Source organism: Nyctereutes procyonoides, unplaced genomic scaffold (genome assembly GCF_905146905.1).
Source record: "Nyctereutes procyonoides isolate TBG_1078 unplaced genomic scaffold, NYPRO_anot_genome, whole genome shotgun sequence".
NCBI classification, from domain to species: Eukaryota; Metazoa; Chordata; class Mammalia; order Carnivora; family Canidae; genus Nyctereutes; species Nyctereutes procyonoides.
The window spans coordinates 2,774,402-2,789,066 of record NW_026575148.1 but is presented as its reverse complement, the minus strand read 5'-3'; the positions used below and the strand labels follow the sequence as shown (position 1 = coordinate 2,789,066).

At 33.8% G+C, this 14,665-nt stretch overlaps 1 protein-coding gene across 1 annotated transcript in view; it reads right to left on the bottom strand.

Moving 5' to 3' along the window:
• ADGRV1 (adhesion G protein-coupled receptor V1) overlaps positions 1–14,665 on the bottom strand; it is a 522,964-nt gene that overhangs the window by 383,908 nt on the left and 124,391 nt on the right. The window contains exons 38-44 of the mRNA XM_055312783.1: positions 13,802–13,965; positions 10,256–10,349; positions 8,282–8,360; positions 8,040–8,178; positions 7,255–7,396; positions 2,828–3,090; positions 598–773 (exon numbers count right to left, since the gene is read on the bottom strand). Of these exons, the coding sequence (XP_055168758.1) occupies positions 598–773; positions 2,828–3,090; positions 7,255–7,396; positions 8,040–8,178; positions 8,282–8,360; positions 10,256–10,349; positions 13,802–13,965 (1,057 nt within the window). The remainder of the gene's footprint in view (positions 1–597; positions 774–2,827; positions 3,091–7,254; positions 7,397–8,039; positions 8,179–8,281; positions 8,361–10,255; positions 10,350–13,801; positions 13,966–14,665) is intronic.

Here is a 14,665-nt window from a genome sequence, read left to right as displayed (position 1 = left end):
CTAGGATCTGATACTATGATCTTAAGAAAATACTCAGAGTCAGTAACTTCATACTGTTTATTCTAAAAAAAAATAAAGTTTTGCCATTCCTAGTTTCTTCTCATATAAATCTAAAAACATCACAAAGAAAAAAATGAATCCAGAAATTCTTAGTTTATTACTAAAACTAGATCTACTCAAGTTTTTCTAGGAAATAAAAAACCAAATATGTGTCTGCTTCCAGAAGAATTTTCAAACTACAATCATATTAATATATGCTTGAAGAATCATTCATTTGGTTTGAGCAGCTAAATATTTTTATACTATTTCTTGCTTTTTACTATTATTGACAACACAAAACTGTGCAAGCCTTTACCTGAAAGTGTGAATTCTGAGGAAATTAGAATTCTAATAATACCATTATACAGGACATGATTAGGCTTTTGATGCTCCTTGTTACAAGAGGGCATAATGTTTCTCAGATCTATCTGCCAGAGCTCATTTTATAAGTCCCCTTTGAAATAGTCAGAGATCAATTTCCCTCTCCACTTTCTTTATGTCAAAAGGTATTTCCTACATAGCTTCAGAAGTGACAATTTCCTTATGAATAAACTGTACCTATTTGCAACTGCAGAGATACTGAATAACCCCAGAGGGGCCTGATTTTGCAAAACTGTTATCAAGGTTTGAACATGTGCCCCCAGCCTGGCACCTCCAGTTGGATTAAACAAGGTGCAAACAAAATGCTCATCCATCTCTGGTTCAGTGTCCAATATGGCAGAAATGTGTAGGGCCTGAAAACAAAATCAAAAGATAAAGTTACTAGACTACAATATTTCTGCAACATAGATACAAGGAGATCTGCTAAACATTTTTGACAACAAAATAATGTTTTGGAAAACATGACTTCTTTTTTATTGATCCCTATAATATATAATAGTTATTATGACTTTCAAGTTATCAGTTTCAAGATTTTCAACACTCTGATATATTGCACTGTCTAAAAATAAATCTCATGATTTAAAAATAATATGAAGATTAAGAAAAGAAATTTAGGTCTTGATTTTTGCTAATTCTTTATCTTGCCTAGTTACATAACTGCATTAGTCTCGTTTTACTGTAGGAGTCACTGAAAAAAAAAACCAGTTATAGCCATAGTAAGCACAAATTAGAAACAACTCACATGTTTATCAACAGAAAAATGGATAGACGAATAATGGTCTGTTCAATGCATTGCTACTCAGCAATAAAGAACCACCAACTACTGAGGCATGCAACCAAATAGATCAGAAAAATTATGTTGATCAAAAAAAGCCAGACACAAAAGAGTACACACTATATGATTTTATTTATATGAAGCTCAAGAATCAGCAAAATTGAGTCTTCAGTGACAAAAATCAGAAAGTAGTCTCCTCTGGGGAGGGCAAGGACCAGAAGGAAACTTCCAGATGATGGTTATGCTCAATATTCTAATCTGAGTAGTGGTCACATGGGTGTGTGTGTGTGTGTGTGTGTGTGTGTATATATATATATATATAATTTTTTAAGTCGTTGACCCATGCATTTGAGATTTTGGGACTTTACTGTTTATATTTCAAAATAAAAACATGAGGAAATAAAGACCATTATGTGGGTGAAAGAAAAATCTATTTACTCCAGTTTGCTCTAAATTTTAATTTCCTTAATGAACGGAAAGATTTTTAAACACATTGTGAAAAAATTCTCTAAAGAAAAAAAAATATACAAAAAATTAAGTAAATAAAATTGTAAACATTTTTAAAAAGGAGAAAAACCCCGAGAATGTAAAGCAGTGGAAAATTCATTAAACACCTTAAATTTGAATTCTTTTATATCTATATCACCATGTATTTTTAAATCAAAAGTTCAAATTTCCAAGAACATGAAAAACTGGACATGCAAATAAATGTGAATTCAAAAATATGTTGCAGTGTACACAAACTGATCACACAGAAAGTTAATTACTGGGTAGACTCTTTTTAGATGAAATAGTTTTGTTGATTTTTTTAAAGATTTTACTTATTTATTCATGAGAGACACAAAGAGAGAGGCTGAGACATAGGCAGAGGGAGAATCAGACTCTCTGCAGGGAGTCCAATGTGGGACTCAATTCCAGAACCAAGATCACACCCTGAGCTGAAGGCAGATGCTCAACCGCTGAGCCACCACTTTATAATTATTATACTTAATATGTCGAGCTTAAAAATTATCTTAAGCTAATGTGATTAGCTACTTCAAACTTAAATTGTTTTAAAAAATAAAATAAAAAATAAATAAAATTTAGTTGCAGGAACAGAAAGTTATCAATACACAAAAAAAGGAGTTTCAGAAGGTAAATTTCTGTAAGTATAGATCACATTTATAATTAAACCTGAGGCTAGTATTTTTTTTTTCCAATAAGCTATTCGTATTCACATAGGATATTTGCCTCTCACATAAGCAGGCTAAAGTAAGCAATTATATTTTGTCAAATGAAAATGTGACCAAAAGGATGACTTGCTAGGGTTTAGTGACTATAATAAATGGCTTGGAGTTTCCTTTATGTTTTAAGAATAATACAAAGTGAAGTATGCTACTTAAAGAGTTAACATTTACAATAGCACTATATACATTTCCTTATTTGCATATTTCACTACCATATTAACAGAGCAAACTTCTCTAGCAGCACTCTCTGCAGACTATATAGCACTTGTTAACACTGTCACACAGTAATTTAATCTTTACCTGTCATCTAAGCTAAGGGTACTTTTGTTTTCTTTCTAGGACCTAGGGTGCTCCTCTAAAATTATTCATAAATGCAATTCATTCTCATTAAAGCCTCATACTATACCTTGAAGCGAACACCTTCTTCTAAGACAATGTAGCCTTTGGAAGGGGTCAGATCTTTGGACTCCACGGAGGAATTTACTTCCGTCACAATGAACTGAACTGTCACGGTTCCAAACAGTCCTTGCACAGGTTCCCGAACAATGTACAATACTGCAACACTCTCCTGTACGTAGAGAGCTGTTGGTTCTCTTAGGAAAAAGTGTTCACTGTTGTTAAATGATAGGACTCCAGACCCATCATCGTTAGCAAGGATAGTAATTAAGGCTGTTGAAATAAAAATATTAAAGCAATAAATGAAAATAGAGTGGGTTATAAGTACTGGGAAGTATGTAGATGTTTCATTATAAACTAGGCCAATTCTTCTCTAGATCACCTTAAAAGCAAGGGAAATTTTAAAAGGCATTTAATAAAATTCCATATTTACTCATGATATAAAAATAGCCAGTAACCTTGGAATAAAAGGCAGCTTCCTCCTCAACCTAGGAAGCCGGTAACATATACCTTACTCAATGCTGAAACATCAGAAGGGCCACCATTAATAACAGAAACAAGACAATGCCTGCCATTACTGCTACTATTCAGCATTGTCCTGGAGCTCTGAGCCACGTAACAGGTACAAGAGCAATGAAAACAAAGAGTTGGTACACTATTTTCTAGACAACATGACTGGCTTCTTAGAAAACCAAGAGAGGGATGCCTGGGAGGCTCAGTGGTTGAGTGTCTGCCTTCAGCTCAGGGCGTGATCCTGGGGTCCCGGGATCGAGTCTCACTTCTCCCTCTGCCTCTGTCTCTGCCTCTCTCTGTCTCTCATGAATAAATAAATAAAATATTAAAAGAAAAAAGAAAACCAAGAGAAAGAAATTATTAAACTATTTTAAGAGTTCAAAATATAAGCTGAGTAACCTTTGAAAACCAAGAGCTTTCTATTTTTGCTACCACTAGTGATAATACTAACAATGGAAACAACTAATACTACTGAGAACTTACTAACTGCTTAAACTGTATTAATTGATTTAATCCTCACCACCCTACACGGTTGATTTTATTACTGTTTTCATCTTACAGATGGAATGACTGAAGCACAGACAAGTGATCTGTGGAACTTCACAAGCTAGAAAGTGGTAGAACTAGTGTTACTAGTGCTAGGAAGTATGCTACAAAGCATGCGTCTAAAGATTATTATACTATCTCTATACATCAGCTGTAACTATATAAAAAATATAACAGAAAAGGGACATCACTTATAATAGTAGCAATACTTAGGAATCAAGGTAAAAAATACAGAACCTACATAAAAAAACATATAAAGTGTTAAGGCAGGACTGTGGCAGATGCTGTATCCCACCCATACCCCCTGCGGTAGTTCCTCTTGCCCTGGCCTCTCTCTAGCTGAGGACAGCATCAGCTGATGCAGGAATAAGGCCAGAACTGCTGGAGACCGAATACTCAAGAACATCCTCAAACAGTGAGGGATAGGAGCTGGGGAATGACTAGCCCAGCTCTTTCCTTTTAGGACAATCGCCCTGAGCTCTGTTCAACTCAGTGTCCATGGACTGAGCTCCAGCTGCCCAAAGCAGTGTTCTTCGTTAGCACGTCTTCTATCAGCTTTCCTCTCTCTCTCTTTCACTTCTTCCCTTCTCACTATGCCTCCAGAGATCATCTCCCAAATAAACTACTTCCATCCAAATCTTTGTCTCAGGGTTTGCTTTTTGGGGAACACAAACTAAGGCAATAAAACAAAAGAAGATCTAAATTAATGGAGAGGTATGTATCATATTTCTAAATGGAAAAACAATACTATAATGATGTTGAGTCCTTCCAAATTACCTAAAACTTCAACCCCAACACTATCAAAACAGTGTCTTACAGAATTCAATTGGTTGATTTCAAAGTTCATAATGGAAAAGACATCTGAAAGAATAGGTGAGATGATTTAGAGAAAGAAAAATAAAAAGTATTTGGCCTAAAAAAATAATAAAATGTCTTTCAGAACTATGACAAATAAAACTGTTATTAGTACATGAACAGGCAAATAGAACAGAATAGAGTCCAGGAAAAACAGATGACACAGATAGACAAAAATAAGCTTTACATTGAAAATCAATGGAAAATTGATGTCTCATTCTCTATAAAGTTTTAGGGAACTGATTATACATTTTAGGAGAAAAATCAAGTTGTAGCCTTACCTCATTTGCCACTAATGAATAAATTAGTGGTATGTTACATAATTAAATGTATATCAAAATTATGAAAATATTTTATAGCTTTTGAGTGGAAATATCTAAATAGCATTTTAAAGCATATCAGAAAATATATGATATTTTAAGTATTTTAAACAATTTTAAATAAAAGACATCATACTAAAAGATAAATGAGGGACTGGGAGAAACCACAACATTTAATACAAGGGACTGACTTCAGAATATAGGAGTTATCCTATAAACCAGAAAAAGTAAAAGCCACAGAAAAACACAGTAAGAGATATAAAAAGCTAATCACACAAATAAAAAACAAATTGCCAGGATCAACCTAATAAATGAACATGGAAATGAAGAAAAAATGTACAATACAACCACATTTCTCTTATACATTAGAATTTTTTAATGTTAAAGTCCACAGAAATTTCTGTTAAGAATGTAGAGAAACAGAAATTTTATATACACATTTTGGAGTGGGAGTAACATAGAAGGTGGCTGATGTCCTTTCCACTCAACACTTTGTACTTAACAGATGATCTTGGTTCTTCACATATACAAAGATTTACATATAAGAATGTTTATTGAAACTTAATGAAAATTTGGAAATAGGGGCACCTGGGAGGGTCAGTGGTTGAGCGTCTGCCTTTGACTCAGGATGTGATCCTGGAGTTCTGGGATCGAGTCCCACATCAGGCTCCCCATAGGGAGCCTGCTTCTCCCTCTGCTTATGCTCTTCCTCTCTCATGAATAAATAAATAAATTCTTTAAAAAAAAAAAAGTTAGGGAATAGTGTAAGGCTGATAAGTGGGGCATAGTTTAAGAAATTACCCACTTCCAAAGCACTTATTATTCTGAGGATTATTTTATATTTTAAAATAGAAAATTACAAGCAGGAGATCCCTGGGTAGCTCAGCGGTTTAGTGCCTGCCTTGGGCCCATGGCATGATCCTGGAGTCCTGGGTTCGGGTCCCGCATTGGGCTCCCTGCATGAAGCGTGCTTCTCCCTCTGCCCGTGTCTCTGCCTCTCTCTCTCCTCCCTCATGAATAAATAAATAAATAAAATCTTAAAAAAAGAAAGAAAGAAAAGAAAATTACAAGCATAACATAAACAGAGAACAAGATATTATTTCCCCCTACTCATGGCGGTGGGCATGTAACCTTCATAATTCCAAACAGAATTATATTAGGACTTCTTTAAGAATGGCTTGAGTTTGAGTGCTCCTCTTTCCTATTCCACTTGAATCGGGTTTTCTATGGTTTATACATAAAAGATTCTTAACCAACACATTATGTCCATTCCTATAACACTTTACATACAACCCACTAGGTTCTACAACAACAAAAAAAGAGTACACTTCGACATACTCTGAATTTGAAACAATGGCCACTGACTCAAGAAAGTTTCGAAAGACTTAGAAATATCAATCTGTTTCATTAATATGGCAAGAAAAGTGAAAACCAGTTCTTGGGTTATTCAAAATTCTTTCTTTCTTTTTTCTACAAATCAGATTTTTTTTCACATAAGGGCCAATAATTTAGGAATACAAAGGTTAATTAGGTTAAGGGAATCCCAAAGAACAGTCAGCCACTAACTTAAACAAGAGGTTGAAGAGTCAGTCAACACTTAGTCTTCTAAGTCCACCTGACTTATATATTACCATGGGAACTAAATTAAGTGACTTTTAAAGAGCCCTTCCAATCCCATAGTTCTGGATTTACATGAATTCTCCTCTCTTTTTTATCATCTCTAAGCAGTCAGTAGGATATCTAATAAGCAGTAAACTAGATGAATTTTCATAACAATTATGGCCCCTATAACATCTTAGGTGTCAATATACTTCAATTCTATGTGGAGATAATACAGCAATGGGATGACATCAAAACCTTGTCATTCCCTCTATTGTTAAATAGGAAACCAGAGCAGTATTCAAATTTCAAATGAAAGACATTTACAAATTAAATAAAACCTATGAAAGCTACAGAAATGATTTAATTTCTTACTACCTTACTACCAACCTACTTTTTTGTTTCATACACCACACACACACACACACACACACACACACAACCACTGTTATACTGACACAAGAATTCCAAAATTTCTACCTTATAATATTTTTAATTCTAAGCACAGAAAACCATCTAGACTCCCTAATCCCTCAACAGCTACCTCCATATTAGGAAAACAGCATGAGTGAGAGTGAACTGTGTATGAAAAATTATCAAATACCTATTGTTTTTTCTCCCAGCTCTAGTCCAGGAGAAGGATTTGTTAAAATCAGCTGAAATGTTTCATCTCCTTCTGGAATGTCATCATCAAGAATCATGATGTCAATATTTTTATACCTTTCTCCATCAAAAAAATGAAGAATCTGGTCAAGAAAGTGAGAGTAAATAATATATTTAAATACAGTGTTCAGTTTTTATAGAATATTTGACAGGAAATACAAAATGGGTGGCAACATGAAATGAGCTATTTTAATAAAAATAAGGGATTTTTTCCCTTAATTTTTGATCTCTTTTTATTTAAATTGACATTAAGTTTAAAAATTAAAACTTGTGGAGAAGAGAAAAAGTATTTGACTAAAGAATAAAAGGCATCAGACACAAAAAAGCATTTTAAAACACTAATGGTATTTCAGTAAATTAAAACAAAGAAATAAAAGACTTAAAATTTTCAAGAAGCTCAAGAAACACTCTGGAACACTCTGATAAAATATGATGACAAATTCTTTGACACGATAACTTGTGTACGCATTTTCAAATATAGCAAAAAGATAGTGAATAAAATAGTATCAAATATTAAAACAAAATAATGGATGAATAAAATAAAATGCAGAATAATATTTAGAACTAAAAATTCAATTTACATATTTTACCAAAATAGTGAGGGAAGCTATTCCACAATGTAGAAGTCTTCTGCCCTAATTTATTATGGAATACATAATAGTTTATTACTTTAAGATTAATTTATTTATACAAGACCCAAATCAGTATAATTCTCAAGGATTTCACCATTGGGGTGAAGATGTAATCCAGCCCCAGCTGTGCTTCCAAATTCTGGGCATACACAAACAAGGAAACGTGGCCAAGAGTCCCTCTGCTCCTCTGGGCTACCAATGTTACACTTTCTTTGGTTTCATTTACTTCAAACCTAAAATAAACAGAATACATTAATCTTTTCCTTATTAGCTTTTATTCAGTAGATAAGGAATCTGACACTCAGAAAAGGACTCTTCACACAGCCTTGGTCTTACCTACTATGTTGCCATTCAATTATGCCTCGAACACCATCATTGGCATCAATAATAATTTGTGCAGTCAAGCCTTCTGAATCTGAAAAAAAACAGAAATATATTTTTAAATAAAAATGATTACAAAGATTATTTGACATAGAGATCACATAATTTTTCATACAGAAATATTGTCAACATCACTCAAAAGATGTTTAAGAAAATAAAGATATCAATGCTTATGCTATCTGATTAAGAAAACTTTTTGCTAACAAGAGCATTGACTTATGGAAATCTAATGAACTGAGAACAATACAAAATAGGCACCGGAGATTATGGTTTTATTTCGATATTAATAAAAAGAGGAAAGGATAATAGAGATCATTGGGAGGAGTATAAAGCACAAGAAAAGAGAAAGAAATGGGAAGAGACAGGCAGGAAGTGCTGCAGAGTAAAAACAGGTATAAGAAGGAGATGCAGGGAGAGACAGGGACACAAGTTGGGACAGGAGGTAAAAAAGGGGAAGAGGTTAGGGGGACAGAGACTAACAGACTCAAGTAAATTTCTCTTACCCCTTTTAATCTTGTACTTTGTCTACCAAGTTTGGTATGTTACCATCATTCATTATTCAGTATTGAAATATTAGCCAACTCTTCCTGTTTAGTTTTTTAATATTTTTGGCCTTTCCCTTTTAAAACTCAGAGGCTCTACTTTACTCTTAGGATACTTATGGCAGCTGCCTACGTGGGGATGGGATATAGGGAGAGTGTCGTTCTTCTCTGAGTAAAGAGAACATTACCAAAAAAAAGAATATAAAATAAAAATCTCTCCATCAGACTAGGGGCTACAAAGCACAAGCCCAGCTCCAGCATCTCCTAGCTGTGTGGCTCCCAGCAAATTACTAAGCTTCTCAAAGCCTCAGCTCCCTCATCTGTAAAATGGGAAAGTAGAAGGAATGATGGTACTAACAAATAAAGCACTTGAAATGGGGGCATTAGAAAGCATTAAACAAAAGTTAAACTATTTAAATGACCCCTAATATGAGTATAAAGAAATACAAAATATCCGTTAGCTTTATTAGCATTAATAACTATCATCTAGTAAATGCCTCATATCAACAGCCTAGTCACTGGAGTCAAATATTTCTTTTGAAAAGAACTGAAACTTTTCAAATAATAATAATATGTTAAAAACTGGTGATTCCCTTCCATTATTTCCAAAGGAAATCCTTGTCATACGGAGCCTCAAAAGTGAATAAGGAACCCTTGTTTCTTAGCTCACTCCTCTTGGCCATGATTCTCCTCCTTTAACCCAGACTAACCTGCCGCCTAATCACCCTCTACCCTGTCCAGAGCACATTCTAACCAAGGGATGGGGAAGAGGCTATCACAGTGCTATTCATCACCACCACCTCCTGGGCTATCACACCTATAAGTTTCCACCAAATCCCTGATACTAAATGTCTAAAACGTGAACAAAAGTTTGTGTTTTAAAATAAAAATACATCTTTTTAATCTACATAAATTTAATCTGAGGTTCAAGTTTTACCTTTCAGTCTGTAATGAATTAACTGAGTCTTTTCTAAAGCATGAAAAGAAAGAGGTAAAAGGTCAGAAAAGAAGCAGAGAACATAACAAACAAACAAATGTTCTGCTTAACCTAAAGGAAAATAAAATCATCTGATACTCTGGAGATCTAATGAAAACAGCAAATGAAATTTTAAAAGGAAAAAATGCCTTCCTAAGAACTAATTCTATTTTGAAGATTACAAATTCAGTTGTAAATAGTCGTAAAATTTAAAATTTAAAAAGCACCACACAATAATTAATCCTTAAATATGTTTACAATCTCCAGTATATAAAACTGCAATAGATGGCACTCTCTAAATTAAAACAAATCTAAAAGCTCACCATATTTTCTTCTATAGCTGAGATTAACAAGTATTACAGTGATCACTTTACTTTGTTTGAAGTGAATAAACGAAAACAAATACCATACCTAGTCTAGGAGGAAATGAAGTTAAAGGAGCCATGATGAGGTCCACATAAGTTAAATTCACAAGGAAATATTCTTCTAGTTCTGGTATGTCATCCTGCAAAAATTATATCCATTAAATCCCCCATAGTTATGTTCTCAAAGTAATAACCTCTCAAAAGCAGCTTTTAAAATTATCTAATAAATATATATATATGCTTAAACATGCAAACCTAGAATAAAAATATTTAAAATTTTAAAAATAAACATGTATTGGCTCTGATTTTTTTCAGATTTGACACCAAAAGCAACAAAAGCAAAAATAAACAAATGGACTATATTAAAATTAAAATGATTCAGCACAGCAAAGGAAAACATCTACAAAAGGAAATGGCAACCAGTGGAATGGAATAAAATATTTGCAAATGACATATGTAATAAAGGGTTAATATTCAAAATATATAAAGAACTCATACAACTCTGCAGCAAAAACATAACAAAACAAAACACAACAAGTCTGGTTTAAAAATGTAGAAAGAACTGAATAGACATTTTTTCAAGGAAGATGTATACAAGTGGTCCATACATGCATGAAAAGGTACCCAACATCAATGATCATCATGGAAATGCAAATCAAAATCAAAATGAGACATCACCTCACATCCCTTAGAGTGACTATTATCAAGAAAGACAAGAGCTAATTATTGGTGAAGGTGTGGAGAAAAGGGAATCCTTGTGCATTGTTGGTGGAAATGTAAACTGTGCAGCCACTATGCAAAACAATATGAAGGCTCCTCAAAAATTTAAAAATAGAACGACCATATAATCAGGTAATCCCATACCAGAGTATATATCCAAAGGTAATAAAAACAAGATATCAAAGAGATATCTGCACTCCCATATTAGTGGAATTATTCACAATAGCCAAGATATGGAAACAAGTGTCTATCAATGAGTAAGTGAATAAAGATGTGGTAAATAGAAACACAATGGATTATTCAGCCACAAGGAAGATGGAAATCCTGCCATTTGTAACAACATGGATCAATCGAAAGGGCATCGTGCTAAGTGAAATAAGCCAGACAGAGAAAGACAGATACTGCATAGTATCATGCAGTATCAGTGGGGTCTAAAAAAAAAGAGAAGAAAACATTAAACTCATAGAAACAGAGAGTAAAAAACTGGTTGCCAGGGCCAGGGGCTGGAGGCAGGGGAAAAAAAGGAGAGGTTGGTTAAAGAATACAAACTCAGCTATAAGATAAGTAAGGTCTGAGTGTCTCATGGAAAATGTAGTGACTATATAGTTGACAACAGTGTATTATATAGTTGAAATTTGCTAAGAGAATAGAACTTAAATATTTTCATACACAAAAAATATAAACATGTAAGGTGATTGAATATGTCAAACAGGGGGAATCCCTTTCACAATGTATGTATGTGTATGTATATGTATGTATGTATGTATGTATATATACACACTATGTATGTATGTGTATATATATAAAATCACAATATACATTTTAAATATCTTAGTTTTATATACATTTTTAGACTCTACATATAAGTGATACCATTCAGTATTTGTTAATTATACTTCAATAAAGCTGACATTAAAAAAATAATAAAAGTATAAACTTATACCTGATTATATGATAAGTTGTTAGGTTAAACCACATAAGACTGCTAATGTATCATTTTTCCTAGACTAACATAATACGTAAACCAATTATAGAAATATACCAACCTAATATATTTTAAATATACTGGGAGCAAAAGATTTTAAATTATGTCAAAATCCAATAATTAGAATGTGGAGCAGAATACTATGGAAAAAATAACAGGCTTCGCAGTTTTTGGAGACCAAACACCAAATCCTGTAATTTTAAGTGAGTTACTTCAACTTAAAGGCCTCACTTCCACCATCTTTATAATGGGGAAAATAACAGCTACTTTGGGAACTGTAAAAACGATTAAAAATAATGAGTATGGAGTGCCTGGCCTGAGAGGGTCCTTAAAAAGTGATAGATATTTGTGATGGTTAATTTTAATACACTATTACTATTAATCACTGGTGCCCATAATAGCAATGAAAAAAAGGCAGGTGCTCAAAACTTGAGGACTAGCAAAACCCATATCAATTGTGACTGGACAGCCAACAATATTTACATAAAAATCCAATGTGTGTTTGTACATATGTGTGTGTTATACATCTGTGTATGTACATATATGTATATATAAAATGTCAGTTCATACATTTTATTCATTTTATTTATGGAGATGTATTTCCTATGAAAAAATAAGAAAGTCTCTAAACTATCTTCTATAATATATACACCACAGGGAGTTACAGAATCAATGATATAAAAGGGAAGCCCCCCTCCATCCCCCACTGTTCCTCACTCTCACACAACAACCTCCCATCACTGACCACTGTCCCCCACCATTAACCCAGACCTGGCTGATTTCTGTATATACAGGTCTGCAGTCTCTTACTCTCATGCTACTCAGGGAACAGAAATTGCTACAAAGAGCTAAGGAGAAAAAAACGGAAACTGGAGATCCTGTGTTCATAAAACTAGACTCTGCAAAGAAAAGAGGGTTGGCTACATATTTTCTGTTTTAAGAACTATCATATCTAAGGAATAATCCATTTATTTGTATTCCATTATATTAATAGATTATATATTTGAAAGAAGACTTGGTTTAAAGTTTTATTTTATCAAATCGTGTGTTCCATGTCATATGCTAAATATTACCTTTTATCTTACGGCTCTAGAGTTCTCATACTATTGTATTAGGTCACTGTGCAATGGTAATCAACAAAACAAGAGTTACTAACTTCAGATGGTGGATAGTTTACACCACTTATAATTTTGTAAAAGTAAAAAGCCTCTGAGAAAATAAAATCTTTTCAAAAACAGAACCCCAAAATACATAGTAATTAAAAATTTTCCTATAGCAATATTTATTCTCTTCCCTCTCCACCCCACATATCATCTCCTATCACCTCCATACATACTATTTTCATAAACCTCTTGGAAATGTATTCAAGGTAGCTGAAACACTGAGTCTCAAAACAGCATGAGGTTTCACAATATGAAAAATCATTTAAAATGCAATTTCTTTTTTTATTTTTTTTATTTTTTTAAAATGCAATTTCAATCACCAGTGATAACTTTAAGTTTGACCATAATCACATTTTATACCAACAGCCTCTAGTGAGTTTCTATCTCTAATTTAACCAGTCCTTAATAACGAAAAGGCTGACCTACATGGATTTGCTGGTCCAATGAATCCTTTGGAATAATCAAAATGCTCCCCTGGAATCTCTTAGGCCAACGTCTATCTTAAAGGTGACTGCTCTAAGGAAATTCTCTTTATCATGAGATGTTTCTGTAATACACAACAGCAGACCAGCCTATTCCGACAAGAACAGAAACTCCTGTGTGGTTTTTAAAAATTCACAAAAAGAAATAACCTGATTTAAAGGCACCAGAATATTCCATGAATTTCGACTTTCTTGGAAGTTATTCAGATTTAATATGATAATAGCAAAATAAAGAGTTTTACCTCAAGTATAGTAATGTTGATGGCTGCTGTAGTTTCCCCTTCTTCTAAAATCAGAAAGCCAACTACTGAGACAAAGTCAACATCTGGCTCAGCTAGGTTTCCTTCCGTTTGGTTCTTTAGACTCAACATTCCGGGAACTGTGCTATAGGTGACGTTAATGGCTCCTAATTGAATCAGATGATAAAAGATCTTATAATTATTTAAACTCTTAAAATAATATCAGAGTGTTATAGCCTTTTTATTTTCCTAAAACCTGCAGTAGCTTGTATTGTTGGCCCCAATTCCTTACTTCTTCCTCTACCCTTGGCCTTTGCCATGTAATGGCTCAGATGTCCACTGTGGGCAAGGGGACGTACTGCACTGTCTCTAGACTTGCAATGCAGTACGTCCCCTGTGTGGCTGTGACTTGCTTTGGCTGTTAGTACCAAGTAAAGGTGATTACATGCTAGTTCTGAGCCCAGATCTCAAGAGGTCTGGCATTCTTTTGCTTGCTTTCTTTGGCCTCCAATCATCACAGAAGAAGAATGAGACACGTGGAGTAGGGCAACCCTTGGCCAACCCCAACATATGGTAGTGGACCCAGAGCCAGTCTATTATTATACACTGCTGAGATTTTATGATCGTTACACAGTATTTCTGTGATAATAGGTAATTGCTTTAATCTTTCAAAAATAAAGAAGTAAGGGGAGCCTGGCTGGCTCTGTCAGAAGAGCATGTAACACCTGATTTCAGGGTTGTGGGTTTGAGCCCCACAGTGCATGTAGAGATTACTAAAAAAAAAATAATAATAAATATACTTAAAAAATAAAGAAGTTATAAAGTCCTGTTCTGAATTAACAAATATTTTTTTCCTGTCTTTGATTT